General features: G+C 39.4%; 1 protein-coding gene across 2 annotated transcripts; it reads left to right on the top strand.

Moving 5' to 3' along the window:
• Window positions 1-708: 708 nt before the first annotated feature.
• Window positions 709-12,529, top strand: rgs20 (regulator of G protein signaling 20). Of its 2 annotated transcripts, XM_044368034.1 has the most exons (6): window positions 709-1,415; window positions 7,898-8,064; window positions 8,407-8,481; window positions 8,597-8,831; window positions 9,382-9,571; window positions 9,656-12,529. In XM_044368034.1, exons 1-5 carry the CDS (start codon window positions 1,227-1,229, stop codon window positions 9,568-9,570), a joined length of 855 nt encoding a protein of 284 aa, XP_044223969.1. In that variant the 5' UTR covers window positions 709-1,226; the 3' UTR covers window position 9,571; window positions 9,656-12,529. The 2 variants fall into 2 exon arrangements, with proteins under 2 accessions (XP_044223969.1, XP_044223970.1); XM_044368035.1 differs by lacking the exon at window positions 709-1,415 and adding an exon at window positions 4,818-6,231 and having other exon boundaries at window positions 9,382-12,529.
• Window positions 12,530-13,852: the final 1,323 nt, after the last annotated feature.

Raw genomic sequence — 13,852 nt, 5'->3', positions numbered from 1 at the left:
CAGAAAAGCTTAATGTTGTAAAATTCTGTCCTTTGGTTAATATTTTCAACATCATGATGGACTAGAAAATGAGAATATAAACTGTGTGGTTCCAGCCAATCAATAACAATCAGCTGTGTTATCAGTTGACAGTTTGATTTAACTTTGTGGCTTTGTGGGGATAACAGAGGGCAGTTGATTTCTCTCACTGAAGAGCTTTGATCAGTGTAATGAGCGACACCACCAAGAGCACCACGTTAGGAGCTTCTCAGTAAAATCTTGAACACACCAGCACTGCGGTTGCCACCTCCTGCAGGGTTGGCCCGTGGCTTAGACCACATAGGTGGTCGTCTAGGGTGCCAAATGAGGTGGGGGAGCACCAAATGAGTGGGACTTTTTTTTACTGACAGGTGTGCTGGTAAACAACATTAGTGTTTTTCTTCTCTTTTGATCTGGTTTGTTTTTCAAAGCCTTACTGGTTGGTGAGTTTTTGCCCGACAGCCACCAACCACCTTCATATGCTACCTCAGGCCATGCCACCAAACACTCACTGAATAGCGCTTTGACCCCCACTTGCCTTTTTGTCTGATGGACTGGGAGGACTTTGTGTGGGCTGGAAGATCCATTGTTGCACTTCATTTTAATCTGAATTCATATTTGAAGTTCTTTTACTGGAGGTGCTATTGTTGCATTTTGTGTGTGTGTGTGTGTGGTTGGGGGGTGTCTCACCCAGGGCGCCACCATAGTCAGGGCCGGCTCTGAGTGTCGTGTGTATTTCTATATTAATGATGCTGCATGTGCACTGTGGCATATGTTTCCTCTACAAAGTCCATTTATTGATGTGTTTTAATCCACAGATACTGCCAGGATTTCATCAAGTAGCATGCCCAATCACAAATGAATCCACGTCTGTCACTAGTCTTCCCCTCTGTCCATCTCACTCAGACACTAAGACCTCCTGGCTTAATCTGGCCTAAGCTGGTGAGACGCAGCAAAGTACTGCGGAATCAGGATTGCATCCAGTGGGAACATTGTCCTAATCCCCTTCTGCCCTCTCCTTTGTAAACACTCCTCTCTTCGTCAGGGTCACTGATGCTTTTTTTCTCTCTCCCCTCTCTGTCACAATGTGCTCCAGAGCAGACGCCGGAAAAACATAAGAGGAAGGAGCAAGGAGCGTGGATTTCTTATGATCTCGAACAGACTTGGCATTGAGGCTCACGTGGCGGGTGAGGCCTCATGGTCGGAGCATGCCATGTGCTAGAGTAGTGAGGCAGTGGGAGATCAGGCCCACGTCTGCTCTGTGGGGGATCAGACGCACCAGGGCCCTGATGTGGCAGCGGATACGGGGACTGGTCCGGGCCTGCCGGCATGGTACAGGATACCCAGTAAACTACAATGACCCAGACCGAGATGAACAGGAGATGGTGTGCCTTGAGGTATGTCATGGTCTTTCCAATTAGAATTACATATGATAACTGTCTCTATTATTATTGTCTATTATTATAGCCTTTATTTAATAGGTACATAATTACTAGCTAATTTTCATGGAGAAAATATACTTTCAAGTCCCCTATAACCCTTTTTTAGCAACCACATAAGTAAGACTATACCTGCAATAATTACTTCTATTTTTCTCTGAGTAAATATTACAGAAAGTTTAAGAATCATAGAAGACTAATCAGTGGTTGTTGTTGGTTTGATGTTGCACTAAGAAGCAACCACAGATAATAAAATAACATACTGTAAGTTTGTTATTGAAAGTATTCTGTTAAGATGACTGATTTTGAGAGCCTAATTAAAGTTGTGAGGTTCAGAGTAACCACATGACTCCACACATCTTTCAAATGATATATCTCTTATCATGAATCACCTGCAGTGAAGGAAACATGCTTGCATACTCTTTTGTTGTTGTTATTTCAACTAGATTGCTCTCGTCTAAGGGTCAGCTGCTGTTTTTTGCCTCTTGTCAAACCTCTATTTAGGGAAGTACTTCCTGTCTGAACGAGGCTTAAGAAGATTAAAAGAAGAAGATGGTGTGTCTTAAAATAGTGTGATACGAGTCATTAGACAAGATGGTGTGTCTTAAAATAGGGTGATACGAGTCATTAGACATCTAAATAAAGTCAGTCACACAAAATCAGTCAGACAGTCAGTATTAACATCCCAATGCAGTGTTTTATGAAAAATAACTAAGGTAGTGTGTTCTGAATACATGAAATGGTTTCTAAAAATAGGGGCAGAATGTGATTTTGCTTAGAGTTTGGCAACAGAATCGTTCTTGTTAAATGGATAAATAAAGATTTCCGATGGCTGTCTGTAGTAAAGAGAGCTATGTTACTATTCACAGAGGGGAAGGGATTGTAAGAGAGTATAAAAGGACACAGGAACTGAACAAGTGAGTGGGAAGACCACAGAAGAGTGGAGTGGGGACACTGACATATACATTACACAAAATTGTGGTTTAGCCAGGCATCCCAGAACAGAGCTGGATAACTGCTATCAACTGTAAATGAGATTTTGCTTCTTTTTTATGTATATATATATATATATTTTAGATTTATTGATATCAGGACTTAAAACTCAGACAATTTGTCTTTTTTTGCTTAACAGATTCATTAACAAGAATGATGAGTTTCAAGCCCATATCAACTTTTTTCACAGCAGATGTTCTGACTTGTCATAGCTGGAAAAGCACAGGTGTAATTAAAAACATCAGCAATGGTTCAGTTCCGGTAAGTGTCATTGTTAATTGTTATTGATTGCACCTGTGTTTGTCCTGCTGTGACAAAATATCTGCTGTGAAAAATATCGATTTGAGTCTCAAGGATTAAGAGCTATATGATAGTGTTTGCAACAACAGGGAAACAGGGAAACAGCCAGACTCGAACTGGGGACGTTGCAATTACATGCCCAGTATCTTAGACCTCTGTAATCCACCAAGATGCCCCAGCCATCTTTATTTTAGAATAACCGTTAAAAATTACAAGATATTTAAGATTTTATTTACTACAACGCATTCACCACATACAGTTTATTTTTGCAAACAAAGGCCATCTCATCTTTCACACCAATAATCATTCAAACCCAGTTTTCATTATAAGACATAATGTGATTGGTCACATGGTACCCACTTGGCCTGTGGTAGACCTACACCTGTATTCATGCACTGATTGCTCTGTTTTCATGCACTCTTTCAACCTTAGAAACACTTTATCCATCCTCTCAATTTTTAAAAGTTTATGATATTTAAATGACTTTTCATTGTAGCTAATTATGACAGTCAGCTAAATGCCACCTATTCACAAGCACTTGTTTAATTATATTCCAGCTGTAATTTTAGGACCTTTGTGATCCAACTTAAAGATCATTTGCGATCCTGGAGTACAGACATAATTACAGAAATGATAACCGGCAGGTCCTGAGATAGACCATGCCTCTTAACCTTTATTTCAGACTCCCATCAAAAGAGTAACAAGACCCGAGGTCTCTCTCCACTTAGTGGCTTTTTATTGGCTCAAGACCTCTACATTTTGAGAACAGAGCTACCTTGTCAATGTGAACAGGTCTTTGAAATTATACACAGAGTCCCTACACATATGATATTATATGATCTGATTAGTGATAGTTCAGTACCCTAAAGATACTATACCAGCCACTCTCCACTAGTATGATAACGTCTGGAATACAGTGCCAGAGATCAGTGATGGCATTACTGTTTCGTAAAATCATTACATATCAATGATGCTTTGTTTTTTGTTTTGTTTGTTTTGTTTTGTTGTTGTTTTTTCAGTTGATGTGTGGTGTTGTCATTTCTGTTTAATACTTTTTAATGCACTGGTTGCAAATCAAATTTCCACTCAAGGGACAATACAGAAATCAATGTATTACAACTGCCTTTAACGTTCTCAATAATGGCATTAAAGAAAAAGGTCAGATAGAATGTGAGAGGCTCCATTAATGTTAGTGAGCCCGGCAGAATCTTGTTTACCTTTAACCAATGGTGTGGTAATTTGGACCATCAGTCTGCATGGAGACGTATTGCCTAGAGTTAGGTCCATAATGTGATGTTTCAGTTAAAAAACAAAGAACAGATAACAGTGTAACTTGTTTACAAGGATTAAGACAGTGATTACACATTATTAAATTGAGCCTGACATTTACAGTACAAACAGCAATGTGGAGGAGACAGAAAGAGATTCATTAGAAGACCAATAATGTCAGGCAGGAAATAAAATGACTGATAGACAATGATGCTCCTATATTTTGTCACTATATTTGTTGCTGTGACTGGACAATTAAGGCACCCTATTATCAGCTCATCTTCACCTTCAAGATACTCACAGATGCCATACATGGTCTCCTGAGGTGATGTGATGGTAGCCACACTTCCTCTTCAGTCCCTATCTGCATGTTGAGCTCTTGTGATTGAATCTACAGTTAATTATAAATTCCTTAAAGCTTCACAATGCTTTGAAACCCTTAATCACACATTGAAAAGACTATTCATCTTGTCACCGGGCTCTGCCGTCCTACTCTTCCGTGTGACCTTGTGCTCAGACGTACTCCCTCCTCCACTTGGCATTGTGCCCCCAGAGGGAAAAAGTCTGCACATTCATCAAATCACAAGTGCATAAAGTATCATTCAATGCTTGCATGTGTATGTATCAATCTCGCATGGCTATTTATGGGTCTGTGTTGCATAACATGAACACAGGGGAAGGTGTTAAATGAAGTGTTGTTGAGAAAAGTCACATGTTCATATCTCTGGGGGGAATAAAGATGTGCAGATGCTCAGGGCACGCCCCAGTTAAGTACATTTAGAAAGTACTTAATCTGGACAGGAGAGAAATGTATTCTTTGCCTTTATTGACCAGAACAGATTAATGCCTAATTCATAAATTGATCAATAGGCAGTATCACAGAAAAGTTGTAACACTGTAAGAACAATTCCTCACTAAGTCTTGTGTTAGAGACGCTCACATTCTTCTGCACTTATTATTGCAACATGTAACTATTGAAATTACTTTCCATGGCGTCAAAGCGAATCTTGACTGACAATGTGACTCAGACAGGGGACAGCACAAATATGTTGGTGTAAATTAAGTAGATAATTAGATAAAGTACAGTATGCTGTGGTGGATTTTTGTGGAATAGACAGCTATTGAGTACAGAGTGCCATCTGCTGTTTATATACAGCAAGACAAGATGTGCATCTAAAAAGCAAGGTCTTAATAATGATATACAGTCAGTTACATTGAAAGATATATGTGACAATGTACATTTTCTTACTTGGATCTGAATCAATTAGCCAAGACAGCTATACAGTCTCATGCAACCATGTAAATTTATTGGGGGTCATAATGAAGAGATTACATCTTGCAAATATATCCATGGTTGTCTTAAATTCAGAGGAACATTGAGCCATTATAAGTCTGTTAGTGCTTCAGTCATATACATACACAAACATCACCTCGGTGCTGTACTTCCATTTACCTTCAGATGGCAGTGTTGTCTTCTACATCATCACTGCTTGCAGGCCCGCACTGTAGATTACCAGGCACACAGCAGCCTGGCAACATCTGTGAAAGAGCTAGACTCAAACACTAAAATGCACGAAATGGAGAGCAGTTTGGTGCTCTTGAAGGATATATCGATCAAAAAAAGTGAATGCCTTTAACTCTCAGGAGAAAGTGTCAGACAAAACTGTGGCTATGCAAGATATTTTATCCCTCAGCAGGGTTTAGTTGGAAAAAAAGAAGCGTTGCAATCTCCTGTATCAGCCGCTGGTTGTTTCAGCACCATAGACAGCGACTTTAGGCAGCGGCTCATTGGTGCACGTTTTAGAAACGAAATCATGCCTTTTTTGTAATTTATCTGCATTTTGAACTTTGTAAATAGCATTCGTGTAACAAGAACTCAAGTGAAGTTTATGGATTTTTCTCTGGCTGGTGCGTTAGTTTTTATACATTTATATTCATTTTTACAATGTCTCTCTCTTCTTTATCATAAACTGATATCATGCAGCCAGTCAGTTTGTGGAGTCTCTCACACAAGGTAGGTTGAAGGACCAGCACAGTAAACCTGTGCCATACTGTGGGGGGGTTTACTCTCTTCACTGGGCTACTACGAGTTGGAGAGAAGACGCATGCGTACTGACTTGAAGCAGCCGGTCGGAAAAAAAAGCCTTATGTGCCATCGGATGTAATCAACGCAAAGAATTACCTCTTCTCGCTGTGCATACATGGTGAAATTGTAAGTATTGGTAACAAACCGATGTATCATTGCACGGACATGTCGTGAGCTGAGCGTTTGAGGCCGTTTCCTGACGTTTTTAAATGGCTTGTCACTATCTTGCTGTACAGTGGGCTTTTAACAGATCTAGGCAGTGTCTTTTCGGTGGTTGTCCAGGGCGATGAAGCTCTACGGTTCTTCATGGTGGCACTTTCCCATTGATGTGATGTGCGAGTTGCTAATGCGGTGGTTTTCTGCCGTTAAATCGCTCAGGAACCATCAAATCTCCGCGTCGTTTACGTTTGTGCAAAATTGAAGAAGAATGGTGGTTTATTTAGTGTTACCATGATTTATTCTTTGAATTAATACGACCACCCCCACCCCCCATTTCATCGTCTATAGCTGTTGAGTCAAACCATAGCGTACTGCAATTGTGTCAGCTTTGAAGTACCCGACACCTAACGCGTAAAATATGCCGTTTGGCAAGACGCACGAAATCTGCAGTTGAAGCCACCACCGAATCTGAGAGAAACCGCGCGCGGATCCATTTTAGAAATGGCCAAATGGTATTGTATTCACTGGAAGGCTGTTATAGAGCGATGCTGCGGTTATAGATTTGCAAGCTGCGCCTTCAGGCCCCCCTCTCATGTACCAGTTCATCTGACATTTTTTTCTTTAAAGCATCGTTTCTTGTGTCAGATAGTAGCCGGATCATGCCATGTGTTGGAAGCGACAGCTTTGTTACATAAATGATCTGACAGGATTTGGCAGTGTCTGACCTGGTGATGACACATTTGTTAAAATCAGACAAGAAGTCATTCTGTGAGCCTGTGTGTAGTCTATAGGCCTACAAACCTTCATGGGGATTCTGTTGCATACGGTAAAACTATAGTCACAATTATAACACAGTAATTCCGCATCAACATGATAAATGTAGCCTGAGGTGCACGGCAATCTGACGCTTGACAAATCCAAATCCTAGAAAAGACAAATATTTACAATTGCAAGTAATATTTACATTATTTGCAAGTGTATTTCATTCATTGCTCCATTTTGGCCCATTGAGGGTTGCAAATCCTTTAATGCACTGCTTTTACAATCAGTAGGATATTTCAAGTTTTGAATTATGGATATTGGACTCATGTTCTACAATCCGTCCTTTTTCACATGCAGTTAGAGTCTGCAGGGGAACGTACAGTCATTATGAGGTGAGAGACTGAAATCTGCTTGGTGGCTGCATATTTGGCAGCAGGGAAAACAAAATCAGCAAATTATTCTTCCATAATATCCCCCTGAATTGAACAAACAGCATTCCATTACAGTGTGACCTTTGGGCATGCCAGCACACGATCTGGTCAGAAAGCATCAGCAGCACTTTACCTCCTGCAAATATAACAAACAGATAGGTGTCAACTAGTGAGAGGTGAATTCAATAAATCTAATTAATCTTTGTCATGGTGACAGGGATGTGCTGGTAAAAATGCATGCACCATCAGGATTTCACACTTTTTTTTTTTGGCTTATACTCAGTGCTCTCCTTACTGTCCTTATTTCACTGGCACTGATTTGCATCCTACAAATGCACTGCAGGCCAAGTATTCCTCCATGACAAAATCTCAGTCAATACTATTCCTGACATCAAAACACTAAACTTAGTGCTTTCCTCTCCCCTCTCCTCTGTCTATAGCCCATGGGATCAGAGCGGATGGAGATGCGAAAGAGGCAGATGTCGGTGCAGCAGGAGTCGGCAGCGGGGGGAACTGCACCGGCCCAGCAGGGCCAGCCGGGCCAAGCCAACCCACGGGGATCAAATGCATGTTGCTTCTGCTGGTGCTGCTGCTGTAGCTGTTCCTGGTAGGTCTTCACCACCCGAGAACTCGCTCATTGTGCACAGCGTGGCCGACATAATGGCACACAGAACAGCACAGCCTGAGCTACTGTGTCTCTACAGTAGGCTCCAGCTCGTGTCTTATGTTCCTGACATTTTTTGCATGTGATCTGTGGACAATTATCTTGCAGAAGCCTTATTATATATATAATACATTAAAAATGACTTTTTTTCATATGCAATCCATTGTCAGTTGAACAAGTTTGGCATCAAATTAATACAAAAATACATTTTTGCCATTTTACCATTATGATTGGTCTTTAGTTTTGCTGTTGCATGTTGTGCTTACATGACTGTCTCACTATCAGGAATGAAGACAGGGATGATAGGAACCGAAAGGCATCTTATGACGTCAAGGAAGGGACCGCAGACTGTGAAGACTGGTCAGTTGAATTGAGTGCAGTTGAACTGCACAAAAATGCCCCATTTATTAAACACATTGTTTTTGATGATGAATGTTGAAATCACTCACTCTGATGTTGTTCATGCTCTCTGCAGTCCTAAGCCCACGTTGGAGGAGGTGCGCTCATGGGGGCAATCATTTGACAAGCTGATGTGTTGCCCAGCGGGGCGGAACTCCTTCCGACAGTTTCTTCGCACCGAATTCAGCGAGGAGAACATGCTTTTCTGGTTGGCCTGCGAGGAGTTCAGCAAAGAGACCAATAAGAGTGTGATAGAGGAGAAAGCTCGGGTCATCTATGAAGACTACATCTCCATTCTCTCGCCTAAAGAGGTCTCACAGCTCTTGATTTCATTGTTCTGTTAATATCATGTAGATTTTAAGGATAAAACTTCATGACGTCTGTCAAATGATTATCTCATGCTCCCTGACATTAAACAACGGTTTGACATTTTGGGAAAGTCGCTTATTTATTTATTTGTTTTTTAACCTAGAGTTAGATGAGAAGATTGATACCTCTCTCAAGTCAGTATGGTACAGCTGCTTAGCTTAGCCTAAAGACCTAGCCTGGCTCTATCTAAATGTAACAAAATCCACTTATTGGTACCTCTTAAGCTCATTAATTAACATGTTATATCGCATTTGTTTAATCCGTACAAAAACAAAAGACTAAAAGTGACAATGTTGTTGCCGGGTAACTAGCGGAGATACTGTACAGACATGAGTGATATCAATCTTCTTGTCATCTAACTCCTAGTAAGAAAGCAAATAAGCGTATTTCCCAAAATGTTGAACTATTCCTTTCAAAAAAAGTCTGTCATTGTCTGTCATTGAGAAAATGCACATGCTGTTCTTCCTAATTTCCCCTGTTGTTGACACCTAGGTGAGCCTTGACTCCCGCGTGCGTGAGGCCATCAACAGGAACATGCTGGAACCCAACTCGCACACGTTCGATGATGCCCAGCTGCAGATCTATACACTAATGCAAAGAGACTCGTATCCCCGCTACATGAACTCCCCAGCCTACAAAAACCTGCTCAACACTCTGTCAGAGCAGTCCCCCGAATCTTAGGGTGGTGATGACCTGTGATCTTTTAACTCTCTTTATCTCCCCCCATCCCTACCCTCTTTTTTAAAAATTTTCTTTTTATGTTCAGTGTAGGATTACATGAACCGGGCCTCAGGCCTGGCCCCTCCCAGGGATCTCAGCGCTATTGTGATCTGCACCTGACCGAAGACACTCAGGTCTCAAAATCTCCCGAGGGCTCGACATCACAAGTACTGCTACAGATCAACATAGCAAAACACTCCAAAGGAATATGAATACATTTTTTCTGTTTTTTTCTTTCTTTTGATAGAAATAATCTATTTTATTTGTGTTCAGAGTTTTTTATGGTCTGTTGTTTTTTTGTATGATCGTTTGGGGGGAAAATGATTCCTACTGTAGACTATATATTTATGAGTTTGTAAATAGTAAAAATGGAATTGTGGGTATTTTATGTGGAAACGCCTGGTTCTATTTACTGCGTATGAAAATCAAAGCTCAAGTCAAAGGCTACACGTTAGCTCTACTTGCAGGCAGCTTTGTGGGGTACTGTATGATTTTACCTTGGTTTCACCCTGTTTTGTTACCTTACCTCACACTTTGGTACCTGTGACAGTGACTTGGCAACTCCAGTTCATGTAGGCATTGTGCGTGATTGGAACTACTGTAAGTGTGGTTTTCAGTGAAGTAACAGAAAGTGGCAATAGCTCTTGTCACGGTGTGCAATTTGTTTCCTTAAGAAACTGAAATCAATGACGGAAGGGTAATTTAACTTTCTTTACTCACAGAAGTTTGCCTACTTCAGACAAGATTTTTTTTTTTTTATTCAAGTGTTACTCACTGCACACCTCATAGGTTAAGTATAGTTTTACTAGTATTACCTATGTAATTCTATTTTACCAGTATTTTTATTTATGTATATCTATTGCCAATACAAAAAACAGCAAGTACAAATTATATTTAAGGACTGACAGATTTAAAGATTTAAGTAAACTAAAGGTCGCTATCAGAAAATGTTCAAATTTGAGGAACACTTTATTTTTTACGAATCTGTAATTTCCTAATATTTTTTGTTTCCTTGAAGGAACTATGTAACTTGGTGCTAATTATAAGATGAAATGAGAATTTCCTTCCATTTAAACTGAGGTAAATATTAATTCATCAAAAATGATTGGAAACATATAGGAGTAGTTTGGCATTTTGGAAATTATTTTATTATGTTAATTTTTTTGGAAGAACGATAGCACTCTGTTTGTCTGTCAAATATGAAGCTACAGCCAACAATCAGGATAGCTTAGTTTAGCACAAAGACAGGATACAGAGGGAAACAGCTAGCCTGGCTCTGTCCAAACGTAACAAAATACACCTATACTAGAACCTCTAAAGCTCATAAATTACGATGATATATCTCTTGTTTAATCTGTTTAAAAACCTAAGTGTAAAATCGACAATTTGCCGTTGTACATATGTGACGGATTAGTTGCCTGGAAACTGCTCCCGGTCAAGAAATAGTCCGGCACATAATCCCCTGTAAAATAGCATTTTTTTACACTTTACAATAGTTTTACACTTTGTATGGATTAAATAAACAAGATATAATACATTAGTTTGTAAGCTTTAGAGATGCCGGTGGCTGATTTTGTTTCCTTCAGACAGAGCCATGCTAGCTATTTCCTCTTTTTCGGTCTTTACGCTAAGCTAAGCTAACCGTCTCCTGGCTTCATATTTACCATACAGACTTAAAGTGGTATTGCTCCTCTCATTGAACCCTCTACGAATACACAAATTTCCCAAAATGTCAAACTATTGCTTTAACTCTACATTTATGTTAAATTGTATGTTTACCTGTAGACACATTTTACACTCTTTCGTATGACTATGCTATGTTAGCAATCAATTGGGATTAATCAAATGGAAGTGTACCAATTGGAAGCTGTCTCTATTAAAGCACTAATTAGTACTAAATTACAGTTTCCTCCAAGAAATTACATTGAAAATAGGAAATTATTCAGAAATTACAGACCCTATACAATAAAGTGATACCGAAATTTGTGAAATTAGTTTTTGACAGCAGGTTGAGCCATTTATTTATAGTCCTGCAAGATTTTAACAACAACAACAAATTTAAAAGGCCATTTGCTGTAAGAAATTGATGATGTTCTCAATTGACACGGGTCAGGCCAGGTTAGCAGCAACACCAAAGCTACCATGTAAACTGTGTTCATACGTTTATTGAGAGCGTTTCCATTGACTAAAATTGGAGTTGCCAAGTGTTAAATACTTTTATGTATTCTGATAGTTTTAGTTGAATTACTTTGTTGCCTCACAAACATGTCACTCAAAGACAAGATCCTCACATGGGGAAGTGCCTTGACATTCAATTTTATGACATCTTTCTCATGGGCAACAGTTGTTTTCAAACTCTTGCCATAAGGGTGGTTACTGGAGCACCAAGCCAGTTTACTGGAAATTGTCCCTCTCATTGGCCAAATTATCGCATGTGTTTTGTCTTGATTCCGTAGTTGTGACTAGACTAGTCCATTTTGGTAGCGTGTACCAAACAGTATGGTGGAGGGTGATGACAACACATGTCTTTATTTGCTGAGGACAAACAAAGATCAATGGATAGGGCTGGTTGATCTGAACTTCTTGCCAACCTGTGTGCTTCACGGTGGCACTTCTACTTGTCTTAGAGTTAACTTTAACTTACTATGTGCAATTTGAGCTGATGAATACACTGCGCAGATCAACCTCAAACACAATCTAAGCCAATGGTTTGGAGTGATGCCTATAAATGTTGTTTCTTCTTCTGTTTACTATATGAAATGTGTTATTTTGCGCTGAGTTTACTGAAGAATACATTTTTAAAAAAACAAATAATGTGAATGTTTACAGTATATGGTTTTAGTTTTTTTTCTGCTACTCTCCAAGAAAATAATGACTTGTGGGCATTTTGATTAAGATAAAATAAAGCACAATAATTTTACTGACTCTGCAGTGATTTTTATCACAAAACCACGACACATAAACACACGTTTCAATCATCAACCTTCATCAGGCAAAATTCACACAAACATTTTAGTTTTGTGGTCAAATTTAGAGTTTTTGATCCTACAAACCAAAGACCTTATGGTGTGCAGGAACATTTTTGATATATCAGAATAAATCAGAAGATAAATTAAAATATTGGTATGAAAGTAAACATGGGTAAAATTATTCTGTATTCTGCATATTCTTTGAAGGAGATACCACTAAATACAAAGCAAAGGGTCATAAATAAAACAAAGATTTGGACACCTGGTATGCCACAAGATTAGACTTTTAACAAGTAAACTGACTTGCTCTTGTGTGATTGATCTGGGTATGGCTCATGATGACGTAAGGCAGCACTGAGTTCACCCTAACTAATAATAAGCAGAGTTAAAGGTTTTTCAATAACTTTGCAGATGATAGAAAATACTGGAAAATATAGTTAAACATAAGCAAAATGTGCAAGTCTCCCTGTTTTCATTACAGCAGTGGTTCCCTTCCTGGTTTGTGACACTTTGACGCAAATGAATGTCTGCTCACAGTGTCTACTTATATGATTATATTATTATATTAACTTTGAGAGAAAACCACAGCATTACAGGATAACTTTTACTCAAAATATTAGGTTTTTCCACCATAAAACATTGATCAGGTGAATCAAGGTAAAGAAACTCACCAATTTAATTTACAATTTGTTGTTAATCAGATGGGTCAACTTAATAATTAAGGAGATGGCCCCCATTAAATACACACAAGAGCTACAGTGAGGTGTCCATTACAGACAGTAGAACCTAAATCTTAAAAAACATGTTGCACACTTGAGCTTCATACAGTAGTAAAACAGTATTTAATAGTAGTTGATGGTTGCACATCCTTCCCCAAGATCAGACTTTCACTGACTGAACAGCCTCACTCTTATGCGACTGGTCTGGGTTCAGTTTGTGTGGCGGTAAGGCAGCCACAGCAGCTCATCAACATAGAGTGGTTGCACCTGGCAATTAAAAAAACCTCGAGGAAACAATTGTGTATCCTCCCCTGGTTCAGCCAATAACATTATCCTGTCCCTAAACAGATTAATGTGCATACATCAGCATCCACTTTGATGTGATGAATATTCCACCAATAGCAAATGTATACACACACACACACACACACACACACACACACACACACACACACACACACACACACAAACACACACGGTAGCCCTCTCAGATCCCTAATTGCATTAGTATAATGTTAAAGATTCACATAACCAGAGCAGACTGGAGGCACATCA

This window comes from Thunnus albacares, chromosome 12 (assembly GCF_914725855.1).
Source record: "Thunnus albacares chromosome 12, fThuAlb1.1, whole genome shotgun sequence".
Classification (NCBI taxonomy): Eukaryota; Metazoa; Chordata; class Actinopteri; order Scombriformes; family Scombridae; genus Thunnus; species Thunnus albacares.
Note: the sequence above shows the minus strand (reverse complement) of the source record. Positions and strands in the feature narration are given on the sequence as shown.

What these genes read in the sequence shown, in the direction of transcription:
- rgs20 (XM_044368034.1), top strand. Translation starts at nt 1,227, where the DNA reads ATGCCATGTGCTAGAGTAGTGAGGCAGTGGGAGATCAGGCCCACGTCT. An exon ending in AGGAGATGGTGTGCCTTGAG is followed by an intron (nt 1,416 to 7,897) that starts GTATGTCATGGT and finishes CTCTGTCTATAG; the next exon opens with CCCATGGGATCAGAGCGGAT. An exon ending in TGCTGCTGTAGCTGTTCCTG is followed by an intron (nt 8,065 to 8,406) that starts GTAGGTCTTCAC and finishes TCTCACTATCAG; the next exon opens with GAATGAAGACAGGGATGATA.